Below are 15561 nucleotides of genomic sequence, written 5' to 3'. Positions count from 1 at the left end.
ATTTTGGAGTGATTCTAATTGGAGGATGTTCATGAGTCTTTCAAGATCATTGTATCAAAATTTCAGATTTTTCTACCAAGCCGTTTGACTGTGGCAATGAAATAAAGACCCAGCGCGCAGCTTTCCTAGATTGATGTTTTTGGACGTTTTCGGTATTTTGAAGGTCAATATGACATATTTTAAGGAAGATTACTCCTGAGGATTTCTAGAGGACGTCTTCAGCTTTAAAAATATACCTTTTGGGACCAAATCGGAGTTGATTTGGTCGGTCAAACGATGGATTTTCTGAGAAGTCCGAATTTTAGTTTAAATAGAAAACCTTTTATTTTCTGTTTTATTATGTTTCCTAGTATTATTCTAAGACATTTTCTAGTAAGGGTTTTATCTTGTAGTAGTATAAATAAGGTTTTTTAGCCATTAGGGAGAAGAGAGGAGGAGACGCACAAGCCTTTGACAATTTAAGTTTATTTTCTAGGTGTTTTCTATCCTTATTCTCAATAATATTTTGTTTTATGACTATTCGTAGCTAATTTATTTTGCTAGGGCGAGGCCATAAGCCTTACCAAGAATATGTAGTTTCTTTTCTATTTACTTATGATATTATCCATGCATGTTTTGAATTATTGATCACCGGTTTAAACTATCTAATTGTCTTGATGATTGGCTACTGTTATGATCTTTATAAAAGTAATTTGATGCAATTTTGGTCAGAAGGTTCCCTGAAATTGACGTTGGCTTTTTGTTATTAATAATTGTAATTTCACTTAGGATGAACACCACGTCTTAAGGGTTGCATGGTTTTTCAAAGGGTTTTCATAAAGCATAATGAGTCTTTCATGTTCAGATTTGATCCGAACATCCGGACAGATTGCATGTTAGATATACATTCTATGTTGGAGGTTCCAAGTAGAATATATATTAGGAAAACTTAACCTTTGAAATATGCATGAGTAATTCATAAGTAATTTGAAGAACTACATAGGATTGTTAAGGTGACGGCAGAACCCTAGTGTCTCCTAGTGTTTCTCTAAATTGATTTTCTTTAAATTGGTTTCTAGTTAATTTATTTAATTGTTTTTAATTTAAATTCGTTTTTATTATTTTCAATTCCAAAATCACCCTTTTTACAACTTTGTTCTAAATAATTAGCTAAGGATTAGTATAAATACAAATTATTCATTCAATCCTTATGGAAAACGACCTTGCTTGAGCTGCTATACTACGACAACCTTGTACTCTTGCAAGTATTTTTAAGTGTTTTTATCCCTACTTTCGCAAATGGTAAAAATTCTATCACTGCCTAATTATCACAAAACAATGAAGCAGAGTCTTCTGGGGAACTTGTAAATCTTGAAATATATAATGCAACCAAGTTATCTCTAGGCAAGTATTTGCCATAGCACGATATTCTGCTTTAGCCGATGGTATGGACACATAATCTTGTTTCTTGGACTTAAACGAAATGAGTGAACTGCCAAGAAAAATACAATAGCCTATAACTGATCTTCTTGTGGCACGATACACATTCCCCAATCAGAATCACAAAAGGCTCTCACGTCCAGATTATTGTCAGCAGAAAATAATAGACCTTGATCAGGAGTCCCCAAGATATATCTAAGGATTCGCATAGCTGCATCCCAATGCGGTTTTCGTGGCTCATACATGAACTGACTTAAAGTACAGACAGAATAAATAATATCTGGTCTAGTCACAGTGAGATATATCAGTCTCTCAACTAGCCTCCTATATTTAGTTGGTCCCTCCAATAATGCTCCGTCTATGGGTGTAAGTACCAAGTTTTGTTCCATCGGAAAAGGATCTGGGCATGCATCGAGTAGCACAGAGTCTTGCAAAATATCGAATGCATATTTTCTTTGTGACATAAATATCCCCTTTTTCGAGCGTGCAAACTCAATACCCAAAAAAAAAATTCTTTAGAACACCAAGGTCTTTGATGTGGAAGCGTTTGAGGAGAAAAGCTTTGAGATGTTCCGTCTCTTAGATGTTATTTCCTGAGATAAGTATGTCATCAACATATATAAGAACGATAGTGATTAAAGTACCTCGGACCTTGGTGAACAAAGAATAATCTATTTTCGACTTATGGTAGCCGGCTTTTTGAATAGCGTGTGAGAAGGTGGTGGTGAACTAAGTTCTGGATGCCTGTTTGAGTCCATAAAGTGATTTCTTGAGCCGACATATAAGATTCTCCCCCTATCGGCAAAGACCAAGAGGGGGTTCCATGTAGACCTCTTCATAGAGAGTGCCATGAAGAAATGCGTTATGAAAATCTTGTTGGAAATTTGAGTAGTTTGAGTAGAAATTTCCTTGTCCCACATTGGCCATTCCCAAAAGATTTTATCACTTTATAAGGTTTTGTCCTTTAAAGAAAGTGATTGGAGTAATAGGCCTGGAGACTAAAATTGGGCTCACCCTTGGGGTTGGGCTTTGGGGTGTAATAATTAATTGGTAATTAATATATAATTAATATATAATTAATATATATTTAATTGTCAAAAGATGGGCCTTGGGCCTTGGGGCTCTAATAATTAAATTATTTAATTAATTATTTTTTGGATTTACTTAATTATTTTTTAATTAAATTCGAATTTAATTAATTAATTATTTTTTATGAAAAGACTCATCCTTTCAGATGAAGTCTGAGAGTTCTTTCTGAACACAGAGCAAAGCACCCTTCTAAAGAGATGTCTCCCAACAGTCACACCCCATTCTCATACCTGTTGCAAACAGGCATCTATCTGCTATATATACATACATCTGCATAGCATTTAGAACACAGAAATAATAAACTTCATCTTCTACATTCATAAACCTTCTTACTGAGAGAACCACACTAAATTCGCCAGAAGTTAAATTTTCCGGTGCTGGAATTTTAACTTGATCGTTGAATCCTGGTGAAGCAGACGTCCGTAGAACTACAAGCACAGAGTAGGGACGAAATTTCTGTTTCAAGGACATTGCGGTACGCAAGCCTCGATCTTCAAGTTGTCTGTTTTATAATTCATATTCTAGTTTATATTCTGTTAGTTTCTATTGCATTTATTATTTATTAGCATATATAAATTATCACAGATTATTGACATATATCCAACAATAAAATCTAACTGATGAATGAACCAAGTGCGGGCAGTAACAACGGTAAGAAGACAATGGAGAGTATTGAGTTTGGAAGTGGGTGAAAAGTTTCATGATAATCAACTCTCTCTACCTGTGTGTATCCTTTGGCAACGACACAAACCTTGTAACGATCAAGAGAATTGTCAGACTTGTACTTCTTTTTGAAGACCCATTTGGAGCCAAAGGGCTTATGACCAGCGGGAAGAGGAACGAACTCCCAGGTGTTATTGTGATGTAACGCATCTAATTCTATTTGCATAGCCTGTCGCCAATGGGGATCCGATGGACCTGTAATGTTAGCTAAAAATGAACAATAGGCAGCAGAGAAACAAGAGTTGGAAATAAAATCAGATAAGGGATAGCGAGTACCTTTTGCAGAACGGTTAATCCATGCTAACATTTTATATTGTTTTTTATAAAAATAATAAGACAAAAAAAAAATAGTAATATAAAATATTGACGTGGCTTAACCGTGACCACACAAACAGGAGGGTACGAGGAGGGCACCGAATTGGGAGGGCAGAGAATCCAAGTCCTTGCAGAACATGGTGTCAAGGAAGAGTGAGTGACGTGGGAAGTTATGCGATAGTCTTTTGTCCATGCCGGAGCTGTTTGGGATGAGTGGACTGCTTGAGAGGATGAGGGATGGGTGGAGGAAAAGCGGGAATATCGGGAGAGGAAGAATAAATAGGATGGAAATGAGGTCCGTATTGGGCGCATGATTGTGTGTGCGTAAGTAGACGGGTGTGCGTGTATGTGTATATTGGGATCAAGGGACCAACTTTTGACAAATAATTCTACACTCCATTTTAGCTATTAGATTTTATCAACCAAGGGCCTTGATTAAGAGTGATGTGAAGGCTTTTGAACATTACATGACGTGGATTTATAATTAATAAATAAAAAATAAAACTAGAAAGAATAAAAACTGGAAGAAAAAAGAAGAAAGAACCGTAAGCATACGAACTTCAAAGTAAGAGGTGTTGAGAATGAATCATACATCGATGAGAGGATGGACCTTGTATGTGCTTAAAAGTAGTTGGGTTACTCTCCATTTTGCCAATTATGGTGGAATCTCAACTTTCTTCAATTAATGATGCAGCTTGGGATTCTCGTCTTTCTGTGTTTTGTAGTGGCCGTGCATCGTTCAATTAACAATGTTGGGGGATGTGGGGGCCTTAGATTCTGGAAATCATTTACAAATCTTTAACATGGACCTAGATTCTGGAAATCTCGTTAAAAATCATCACCCAGTTCTTCGAAATTAGAAAAATGACATCATCACATGTGAGTTTTTACATTTTATATGTGGGCATTTTCGTCATTTTCGTACATGATGTGTATGGAACATTTGTCTATTTTTATTCCAAAATTAAGAAAATAGATCATTTTTGTCTATTTCCCTACTATGAATCAGGAGATGTTTTCCCTCTAGTTAGATTGTTCTCATGCTGGTCTTGTATTTGTGCAAGGAGGGAAAAAATCGTTTTCCACAACCTCATTTGTCACTCAAAGAACAAAGATACCAAGAATGAAGAAATAGGGTTTTGAGTATAACTTTGTTTACAAAACAAAAAAGATTCATAAGATGGATTGATAGCTTGATAGCCTTGATATGCTTTGTGTGCTTCTTAAGTTTGTATCAATCAAATCAAATCAAATCAAATCAATCAAATCAATGAACGCGTTGGATTTTCTCTACTCCTTCCCATGCTTGTGCTTGCAGTCCCTATTTTCTGGTTTTAATGTTGTTTCATTTTTTTTCTTTTTGAGTTTTATTCTAATAGCTAATTCTTATTCATTTAACATAATTGTTTTTTATTAGAGCAAGTCCACCCCTAAGAACTTTGTGCCAGCACCCAGCGCATTTATTCACTCAAGTGAACAGTAATAGACTTCATTGAACAGTAATAGGCCAAAGCATCTTCACTCCTAACAAAAAATAGCCTAGTCCATTTTATTAAAATATTATTTTTTATTATAAAATAATAATTTTATTTTTAATTTCTGAATTTATAAAAAATAATAATAATAATAATAATAATAATAATAATATCTAAAATTTATTAAAAAGTTTCTGTATTTTTTAAAAGTGAATTCTTAATTTTTTGGGGGAAAAAACGTGGACCGTTGATCTGTGATCGGACGGTCCAGTTTAAAAGTGAAATTCAATTTTTTTTTACCGTTGAAAATCCAACGGTCTAGAATAACTAGCTGTTGGAAATCCAACGGCTGCAAGTGGGCCACGTCGCGGAGCCCGGGTTGTGGTCTGAGTGTGCCTGCGCACGGGCCCCGCCGCCTGATTTCTTGTCTCCTACTCGCGCCCACGCGAGCGTGAAGGCCACACGCCAGTGCAAAAAAACAAACAAGCCAGTCCTTTGGTCAATCAAAAATGGGCTGGGCTAGAGACTGGCATGGGCTCGGTGCTAGTCAATTGGGTCGGCTGGAGCAAATTCACTGGGTCCTAGCCTATTTTTTCGGCTGGGTGCTGGGCAAAAAGTCCTCCAGTGGACTTGCTCTTAAGGGGCTCTTAAAGATTAGTCCTTATCAAAGATATTTTTTAGAATAAAACCTAAGAGGTTTTCAGTATTTAAAAATGATCCTTTATTTCAATGCACCATGACATGTCATCTATACAAATACCACAATTTTTACCACTATTTACATGCCTGCCACTTAAATGTTAGTACTATAACGTCAACATTTTTGCTCTTATATTTGTAACAGTCAACATTAGAGAGAGATTTAGAGAGAGAGCGCGTTTCATCTGGTATTGAAGCTGTAATCAATGAAAATTTTCAAATTTTCCAACATGTTGTCTCCTCTCACAAACATGTTGTTCTTTTGTCATAATCATAAGCTATATGGTGTGGAATATGTGTTTAGCTGTCATAATCAACACACACGGGGTGATACTTGTATAGCTTGTTTCGTATGGTGTGCATGTTTTGGTCCGATAAGTTTCATTGTTTTAGCAAGAATTGATTTTTACAATGCAAACCATGTGTTTGTTGAAAGACCTTTTGCGGAGATTTTGTATATGTTGGTGCTTGTTTCATTCGGTACGGTCAATTAGGTTCCCTCCATTAGGTACGGTCAGTTAGGTCATCTTCATTCGGTACGGTCAGTTAGGTATACTAAATGGTTTCCGTTACGGTACTTTTCTCTACATACAAATCAGTTCCTTTCGTTTATACTTTGACTCATTTTTTATTTATAGAGTGTAGGACTATTAAAAAAAATGAAAGCATTTGAGACAGCGTAAAGGATAAATGAGATTGAAAACATTGCAAAATGGCAAGTAGAATATGATGTGAAGCAGAGGGATGAAAGCTCATTGAAAAATAGTGTATTGTGCATCTTAGTTGGGAAGGGAATGAGGATATGGCCTAAAGATTTTGCTGGCTGTGCAATGCCATCATACATTTTTGTAATTTTTTTACGGTCCTTTAGGTTTGGAATGGGCAGTTAGGTACGTTGTGTATGTTTAGATCCTCTCCATTCGGTATGACCAATTAGGTCCCCTTCATTCGGTACGACCAATTAAGTCCCCTCCATTTGGTACTGTCATTTAGGCATTTATCTATACCGAAGGGCAATATAGGTAAACTAAAATTATAACAAATTTGTAAAAAAATAATTAAATATGACATGGACTATATAATCTGACGTGGACATGAGTCAAAGGACTATTTTTAGTTTTTAATCTTCAATACGGTATTTTTGAAATGTTAATCTTATATAGGGATTAAAATAAAGTTTTCTATTTTATTAATTATAACCCACGTCATCATCAATATCGCTTAAATGTTTAAAAATCTCAACATTACTTTTACTCAAAGACTATTGAATGTTACAACATATAATGGTTAGAAGAAAAAAAAAGTACAAATAACATTTAACATAATTAAGAGACAAATACTTGATTGTGGGCTTTATTAATTGATGAAAAAACTAGGACTTAATTTCTGAGTTGGTTCGTGATTTGACTTCATCAATTAACATTTGATTTAATTAAATTAAAATTAAATAATTTCTTTCCGCCAAATATTGACACGTATGCTTCTTGATGACTCGTCCGATTTTGATGAGTCGCATCTATGTGTACGATTTGTGTGACACACGGCGCATGCTACGGATATCTTGGCATGTTGATACTTTAATATATTGGTGAATATTTATTTTACCAGAATTTTAATGTCTACAATTGTGTTGGGGGAAAATCAGGTTCTGGGCACCCAAATTCCTGTCATAACCTAGAATATTTGACCAGTAATACTATCATAAAAGAACATGTATGCAGTGCATGGAATCTAGCTTGCCTTAAATCAACCGTTTGTTTGGTAATAAAGAGGTTTTGAGTTTGTTTATCTTGCCTCCAGGATCCTGATTTTTTTTTTTTTTTAACACGGTCGGTAGGGATCTATCTTCTCAAGATGCATTAACCGAGGCAATGTGCGGAATGATGTGGGGATATTTATTCCCAGAAGAAGAACAAGATTCACAAGGACGGCAAAAGTTGTGTCTGCTTCTAGAATATTCACAAGGACGGCAAGATTTACATGATGAGTCCTAGAAACTCTCTTTCTTATTGTAATAGTTTCAAACTCTCTTCCATTAATAATTATTATTTAAGAATAAATATGCAAGCTATATTTACACCACATTAACTAAAAACTCATCAATTTAATAGACAATTGGAAGTTCAAATAAACAAAAATGTGTACATTGGTATAATTTTAAGACCTCAAGGTGCAATGCAAAAAAAATTAAAACCTCGCTACTCATTTTGAAAACCAACTCAAATATATAGGATGTAAAATGTAGTTTGGACTCTCTTTTTTCTTTTTTTTTTCTTTTTCTCTTTTGGATTAGGATCACTTCCTGCCCACATGGGAAACCTTGGGGTTATGCCGTCTAGAGGTGGCAAATCTCTTTGGGTTGTCAATAAATACCCGTTAACATCCGTTTAATTTGATATCATCATAATATAAAGATGAGATTAGTAATAGTAGTAATAGTGTAAGGTGAAATCAAACTAATGAATCTTAGTTGGTACCCATTAACAACTCAATTGGTCGATTTGCCACTTCTAATACCGTCCCCTGACATGGTGATTTCATATGTAAAAATGTATAAACACCCCATGTCTCCTCACAAATCTATGTTTAATCTTGTCCGTTGATTATGTTTGATTTATTCAATTTGATGATAAAAATAAAGAAGACAAATTTGATTTATCAAATAAAGAAGCGTAAGTTTGTCTGACGATCTTGTATACAATTAAGAAACAAAAATAAACTGAGCCTACCATTCATCAGTTTTTTTTTCCCCTACCATTCATCAGTTGGGTGTAAGTTTATCTGATGGTCTCAACAGCCCAACATTTCAGTAAACTAGAAGAGACCTAAATAAATTACAAATAATATTAGAATATGCTTAACACTCTCAACCCACATCTCTACTTCCAACTCTTGTGCACTAGAAAAAAATATAAACATCAAATTTTCAACCACCACCGGTCTATCATCATCTGAAAGTAGCAATGTGCCTCCATTCACAAGATCATTGCAATCAGAAGACCCCGGGGTTCTAGCAGATTAACTCGTAAACTCCCTAAATGACTCTACTTACGAAGTTCAAAAACTTTCATCTTTATGTTGCAGAAGGTCACGAGAGGAACTGATGCGGCATCCTGGCATCAATTGGCTAACAAATCATCACCTTCTAATCAAAATTAGTAGTGATGTCTAAATCTGTATCCGAAGGATTTGCGAGCTCAGCCAGAGGCTCCTGCAGACACCAAAACTTCAACATAAGATACTGTACATTAAAGAAGCCTCATTTTGTTCTGGAATAGTGGAATGACAGATAGACCAGGACCAAAATACATTTAGGGTATAATGTTCAATTTCTTGATTGTTTAGCGGAATACGAATGTTAGCACAGATTAAAACATATCCATATTATCATACCTGCTCATCATTCGCTGAGGAAACAATCCCCATCGGATAACTGTTCGTAAGATCTTCAGCGGTTTCATGCAAATCCTGCAGCATGGAATTACATCACAACACAAAATAAATACGTCTACAGGCTGATCTGATTAAATACAATAATTGAGGATCCATGGAGTTATCTGCTTAGTTATTTCAATAAGCTACGTTTATATTGTTGACCAAATATTAAAGGAGGAACGGCTTTGACCTTTAAAACCAACAACATGGATATTACACGTATTCAACACCAAAAGTTTTGTGGCCAGAAAATATCAATGCTCCTCCTATAAGGTAATAGCGAGGAGCAAACAAACATAAAAACATTTAGGTATCAATTCATGGAAGATGGATGGTGTTGATGCACAAAACCAGAGGTCTTGGAACAACGTAAATCCGACCGTGAATCTGCATGTAATGTAAATAACACAAGATGTATCGTGGTTCACCCCAAGGTTTGGGCTACGTCCACACTGATTATGTATTTATCTGAGAGATGAGGGAGAGAACCTCTGAATATGAGAGGGGATGTGAGAGGGGTGAGAAGGCTCTAGAAAATGGCCTCCTCCAATTGTGAGGGTGAGGGGTCCTTTTATAGAATAAGGACTCCTCACTTATTACATATTTGCCCCTTCCTTTATTACATAATTACATTTAAGTCCTCCGAGTATTTATACGAGATCTAAATACAAGGCCCTAAATATGGTATAAATAGATGGCAACTTAGAATTCAATATACAGAGACATCTATGAAAATTACCACATGCTCATTGGTATCTTCAAGTCTAACTAAAAAGTGCATTATGAAAATCCAAATGCTCAGAAAATGGTTTGAATATTTGTGGTCCAAGGTTATCCATGTCCATCAACAAAAGACCAGGTGCTCCGTAGTCTTCTATTAATCATGGACTGTGCTATAAAACTGTGCTAAGTATGCATAACATACGCATTTGGTAGTTAACTTTCACATTACATAACAAAAAAAAAATACAGAAATAAACATGGAAGAGCTAGAACCTTAAATGCAATGCATTCCTCCTCATCCGGGTTGACAGAAGCATCATTGGATCCTTCAGTAATGTTTTTTGAAAGACCATCAAGAATGCCCTGCGTACACCATGATTATTAGGCATATATAGAATGAGCTTAGCAGTTCATGCAGAAGGTAATGGTAATAGGAGAGAAAAATCATACACACTCATCCTGGTTTCTAGAGAATTCTCCTTCAACAACTGAAGGCTTAACTTCGGTCGGTGTTCCCTGCAAAGGTCATTTTTGTTATTGCAAAAGATTGGTCATGTTAATGGCAGCAACACAAACCCAAGAATGCAAAAATACTTGGGGGTAAACACTGTAAAGAGGCTGGATTTTTTTATATGAACTATCAGCCAACTTACAACATAGAGGAGAAGAAATAAAACATTTATTAACCACTTGAAAATCAACTCTACTTCTAAAATAGAAGAAAAATCCATATTCTTAAATGTTGCACGTACAGGTTCTATATTGTCCATGGTAAGGTTCCTTCCACCCTTGCTGAGATCTCTCAATGTTCCCTGTACAATCAATAAAGTGGTGAAGAAAATGAAAGTTGCTTAAAAGACAGTAACAGACATTTGCAATCATAGCAATAATGACAATAAAGTTCCTTCCACCCTTGAGTTTGTATGTCAAAAATGTAATATTTGTACAGTACGAAAAAGTAGAATAAACCAACCTTATTCGCCCACATAAGACCACATGCATTACATAAAGTTCTTGGCCCAGCAGGTCCACGGCGCATTGCAGGAGTATTATTTTCACTAACTCCACAATGTTGACATCTCCGTACGCTGAAAAAATACAGCAGAAACAGGACAAAGCATTGAACACAACATTATCAAATGGAAAACTTAGACCATAATTACACATCATTCAACAGAGGAAATCAAAGGAACAGAATTAGCTTGGAACTCACACAGTTTCTGGTTGAGGAGTGCCATCTTGAGGACAACTCTGAGTCGAATCCCAACTAGAAGCACCTGAAGTTTGTTTTAACGAAGCAAACTGTCCATTCTTACGAAGCATCCTAGCAAAACAATAAGAATAACAGAAAGAATGACACATCTTAACACCATAGGACTATGGAAGATGTAAACAAAAATATTATTAATTTGTGAAGTGCATGAATAATGAATATCCTCTCTTCCCAGTTGTCATGTTAATGCAAACAAATTTTGAATACATAACTAACATCAAAATCAGCATAATCAGATCTACACTCCACAAGCAAGAGCACAAATTTCCCTAGAAATGAGATGAATTGCAACTAGATGCTTAAACAAAGACAAAGAACAAAAAATGTGTGTGTGTGTGTGTGTGTATTTATCCAAAAGCAATCCAATCCACCTTATCCACAAAAAACTATTTTTTCTTCTTACATACAATCCAATACAGCACCGCCAAAGAATGATCACCATTTTATTGACTCCATATCGTTCTCTTTGTGGTGTTGACTTTGTACTTGCTCCTTAATCTCAGGGGGGTGTGTGGGTAGGGATTGATTTTAACATAAGTTCGTCTCCAAAAATTGCATCGGGGGATTATGAATAAAAAAAAAAAAGGTCGTACCCAGTGCACAAGGCTCCCGCTTTACGCAGGGTCTGGGAGAGGTGAATGTCAGCTAGCCTTACCCCCATTTATGGAGAGGTTGCTCCCAAGTCTCGAACCCGAGACCTACCGCTCATGGGCTAATAAGAAAACAAAAGAGATTAGATTGCCGGATGCTTAGTTTACTTGGTTTAATCTTATGAATGAATTTGTGGACTATAAAGCAAATTTATTTCTCGTCACACCATTTGGAGCGAAGTCATCCAAGTGTTAGGCAGGAAGCCTTGGTTACAGTTGTCTCAGACCCTTGGTCTACTATTTAAATATACAGCTTCATTTACACGTGCCAGGGGCTGGGGGGGTTTTGTGGCGGCACTACCATTTAGGTTTGAGAGGTGATTGCACCACAGATCTTTTACGATACTTTGACAATTTGGTGCGAGGAGAGTCGAGTTCAGGGTTAGGAAGGGTATATGTTCATTGCAAAACTGGATCAGAGAAACCTAACAGTTATGCTAAAAACAGTGAAATAAATTCCAAATTAATACATGCTTAAACAAAAAGGCAAACATCTACTCAATGTTCAACCAAACTGATTTGAAATAAACCAGTTAAAGAATACAAATTGACTCAAACCCATAAAGTAATAGTTACCTAGGCTATTATTCATGCATAAAATATCGATTATGTTCAAGATCCATCTCTAAGGAGACAGAACATCAAGAGAATGCTATAATGGAAAGATACACATATCAATGGTTTCAAGTAACTAAAGTAAAGATCAAAATGCATTCAGAATGTAAGGACTGTTGATGCAACTGAAAATATGTGCATAAAGCATTATAATTTACCAGGCATTGCCACATGAAATTTTAATCTATGATTGCACAATAAATGATTCTCTTTTCAAACAAATCCCCCATCCCCTATGAAATTAGTTGAACCCAAAAGCACTAGTTAGTAGTTACAAGAAAAAGGGACAGAAAGAAAGAAGGGTCCTCAATTCGTCTTACCTTTGTGCAACCTCTTTACGCACAGTGTACCTAATTTTCTTGTCAAAACATCTCTCCTTCCGCTTTTCACGAAACCTTACCAGGGAAGCTATTCTTCGCGAAAGATTTGAACGCTTTGGGGTGTCACCCACACCCTAGAGATTGTGGAAGGCAACACATGAACATAAGCACAGAAGATGCATTGAAATTGGTCTCATTAATGTCAACATATGAATTACCCTTGGATTCTGATCGTAAGACACTTCCACTGTGGGCACACCAGTTGGTACATCGCGTCCTCCCAACAGCAACAGCACTGCTTGCACCTGTTATATGGAATCCTAAATCTGAGCCTTCTTTCAAAATGGGCATAATCCAAACCAGCAAACACATTTTATTGTAAATTTAGTAAACAGATGGCTGTAAATTTAACAGGCCAACTTAGAAAGAACAGAAACAGACAAAGATTTACTTGGCTAGTTGAAGGGATTACCATATTCTATTCGCTAGTTATAATGATCCAAGTGATGGAATAGAAGTTCATATTTCATACAACCACACTATATTTTCCTGCCAATAACTTGTTGCTCCATATTGGTTTAGAGATTCATGAAAGAATACTTTCGTTCTTCTTCCAGAATATTTGTTTAAAAACCTAGTCACAGGGGAATCCATGCATACGATACTTTCCATATTCATTTCATACCCATAATACCAATTTGATAGAACTAAACAGCACGCCTATTCTAAGGATCTTAATCTTAAGAAAAAACATTAAGTGTAGAAACCGAATCGTAATCAAATTTTAAATTTTATCACACATCAAAACTTCAAGTTCCATAAACTCGTATCCCAATCCAAGTTTCGTTCTTTCTTTTTAATTTTCGGTTGGAACAGAAATGCATTTATATCTTTGCAATTACGCGGAAAAATACAAAACTCACTTACTAAAAATTCAGCACAGCACAATAAGAATATTTGGGAAGAAAGAAAAATTGGTTCTTGCTACAATAAAAATACTCAAAACGAAGATGAGAGAGAGAGACCTTCTCGTGTGTAACAGCAGGGAAGACATAGACCTCGCCTTCAAAAGACAGAGTGAGCTCGCTAGTCCTGGACGCCATAACCACACCTCCCCCTCCTCCTCCTCCTCCTCCTCCTCCTCCTCCTCCACGCTCCGCAACGCTGACCGGGTTCACATGCACCTCTTCCATGTCCTCCATACCATCACCACCATCTTCGTAGTCACCGTCATCGTCTTCTACCTGTATTTGACCCCTCCCGTGCTCCTCAAATGGTCCAGCTTCCAGAGGCTGCGGATTGACGGCTGCCATCCAATATCCCCTTCACCAAACCCTAACGCTCAGCCCCACCGCCTTCTCCGAATTCAGAACCCTAAACCCGTTCCACCGGAAAACCCATAGCCTCCGTCGCAAGGAAACACTAACAATTTTCTGAAACAAACCCTAACCCCAAACCCTGATACAAGCTAATAAAGCAGGAAAATTTCTGAGCTCGATGAAGACGAAGAAGAAGAAGAAGAAGCTTCCAAAAATCAACGAGAAGCCGAAAAAAAAATAGCTAAGATTTGCAGGGCGTGCCTCTGTGTTTCCTTTGTGACCCGCAAATGGGTAATAAATTATTTTCCCAAAAAATAAAATATTCAAAAAGCCGAAATTTATATTTTCCTAATTTTATATTCTCTCTCACAATTTTTGTGTGGCACACTTTTTAGTTCGATAACCTGACTACTAATTGTCTTAGTGGAATGAAGCTATTCTTTCGTAACTATGTGAAATCATTTTAACGTCATAACTAAACTATTTTTTCTTTAGTAATATTAAAGAAATCAAAATTTTAAATCAAATAATATTTCATCAATAAAAAATTAATACGTTAATTGATGTTTAGTTAATAATTCAACCGTCTACCACCACATCATTTGGTTTACAAATTCGATTAAAATTTTTTATTATCATTTTCTTTATCATCTAAGAATTTGTTTAAAAATTCATTTGATTGGGACACCACTTAATCGTCCATGTGAATTACATAAATTAACAACTGGTTACAAAATGTTACTTGTTATGATAATTGACGATTTATTTAATACTTAGATGAATAAATCATCTCTAAAATAAATTTGTGAAAAGAAATCTTCAAACTATGATAAAGAGAACAAATGATTCCGACCATTTTAAAACAATATAATATTAGCACGATATAATGACTTATTTTAGATAAGGGGTATGGTACCATCTTTTCGTGCGTACGGTGGTGCTATCAACGAACTCAAATATGTCTTTCACACATCTATGCTAATTTATGTCTTTCGATCTCCTTCAATAAATTTGATCATGATTAAAAAAATGAGCGGCAAGTATCCGGTGTTGCGCGAGAGTTAGTATCCAGTTTTGATTGCTTGGATGGAGATGGGGTGGGGTCCATGGTCACATGCGTGTGCTTTCTGGTGGGGGCGGGGGTGATGGATGAGGAAACAGCTGGCGGGACCCAGATGCAGTAGATGGGTGTCGGGAATGTAATCCAACGGCTCGTGATGATAGGCATGGGGTTAGTGATTGGGTTTGGAAAGTGGCGTGGATTATTTAGGGAAAAATGCAGAGCTGGGGGACTGGTGTGGTGTCCTTATAAGGAATGGACTAGGTTGGGCATCATGGTCATGGCCATTTGATACAAAATGGATAATGTTGTACTTGCAATTACGATCTGTCCACACTTTTAGGAATATATGGTTGTTAGAGCATAAAATTACAAAACTAACTAATAATTCATTACTTAATCCTAGTACAACGTAGTAGTATGTTTCTTCAATAGTGAGTAAGAGG

General features: G+C 36.2%; 1 protein-coding gene and 2 long non-coding RNA genes across 3 annotated transcripts; all 3 read right to left on the bottom strand.

The window, feature by feature from the left end:
• Positions 1 to 1330: 1330 nt before the first annotated feature.
• LOC126632027 (uncharacterized) lies at positions 1331 to 2292 on the bottom strand. The gene is made up of 2 exons (XR_007626542.1): positions 1589 to 2292; positions 1331 to 1471 (listed from the first exon to the last, which is right to left on the bottom strand). It is a non-coding gene; the product is annotated as an uncharacterized LOC126632027 (long non-coding RNA).
• A 901-nt stretch (positions 2293 to 3193) lies between these two features.
• LOC126632024 (uncharacterized) lies at positions 3194 to 3872 on the bottom strand. The gene is made up of 2 exons (XR_007626539.1): positions 3684 to 3872; positions 3194 to 3438 (listed from the first exon to the last, which is right to left on the bottom strand). It is a non-coding gene; the product is annotated as an uncharacterized LOC126632024 (long non-coding RNA).
• Positions 3873 to 8350: 4478 nt separating this feature from the next.
• On the bottom strand, positions 8351 to 14367 carry LOC126632013 (GATA transcription factor 24-like). Its single transcript, XM_050302232.1, has 10 exons — positions 13762 to 14367; positions 12955 to 13041; positions 12737 to 12870; positions 11092 to 11202; positions 10852 to 10966; positions 10631 to 10690; positions 10329 to 10394; positions 10152 to 10241; positions 9114 to 9188; positions 8351 to 8931 (listed from the first exon to the last, which is right to left on the bottom strand). Exons 1-10 carry the CDS (start codon positions 14047 to 14049, stop codon positions 8866 to 8868), a joined length of 1092 nt encoding a protein of 363 aa, XP_050158189.1. The 5' UTR covers positions 14050 to 14367; the 3' UTR covers positions 8351 to 8865.
• Positions 14368 to 15561: the final 1194 nt, after the last annotated feature.

The sequence above is a fragment of the Malus sylvestris genome, chromosome 8 (genome assembly GCF_916048215.2).
Source record: "Malus sylvestris chromosome 8, drMalSylv7.2, whole genome shotgun sequence".
NCBI lineage: Eukaryota > Viridiplantae > Streptophyta > Magnoliopsida > Rosales > Rosaceae > Malus > Malus sylvestris.
Note: the sequence above shows the minus strand (reverse complement) of the source record. Positions and strands in the feature narration are given on the sequence as shown.

What these genes read in the sequence shown, in the direction of transcription:
- LOC126632013 (XM_050302232.1), bottom strand. Translation starts at nt 14,049, where the DNA reads ATGGCAGCCGTCAATCCGCAGCCTCTGGAAGCTGGACCATTTGAGGAG. An exon ending in CGTAAAGAGGTTGCACAAAG is followed by an intron (nt 11,203 to 12,736) that starts GTAAGACGAATT and finishes TTGTTTTGCTAG; the next exon opens with GATGCTTCGTAAGAATGGAC. An exon ending in CCTCAGCGAATGATGAGCAG is followed by an intron (nt 8,932 to 9,113) that starts GTATGATAATAT and finishes TGGTGTCTGCAG; the next exon opens with GAGCCTCTGGCTGAGCTCGC.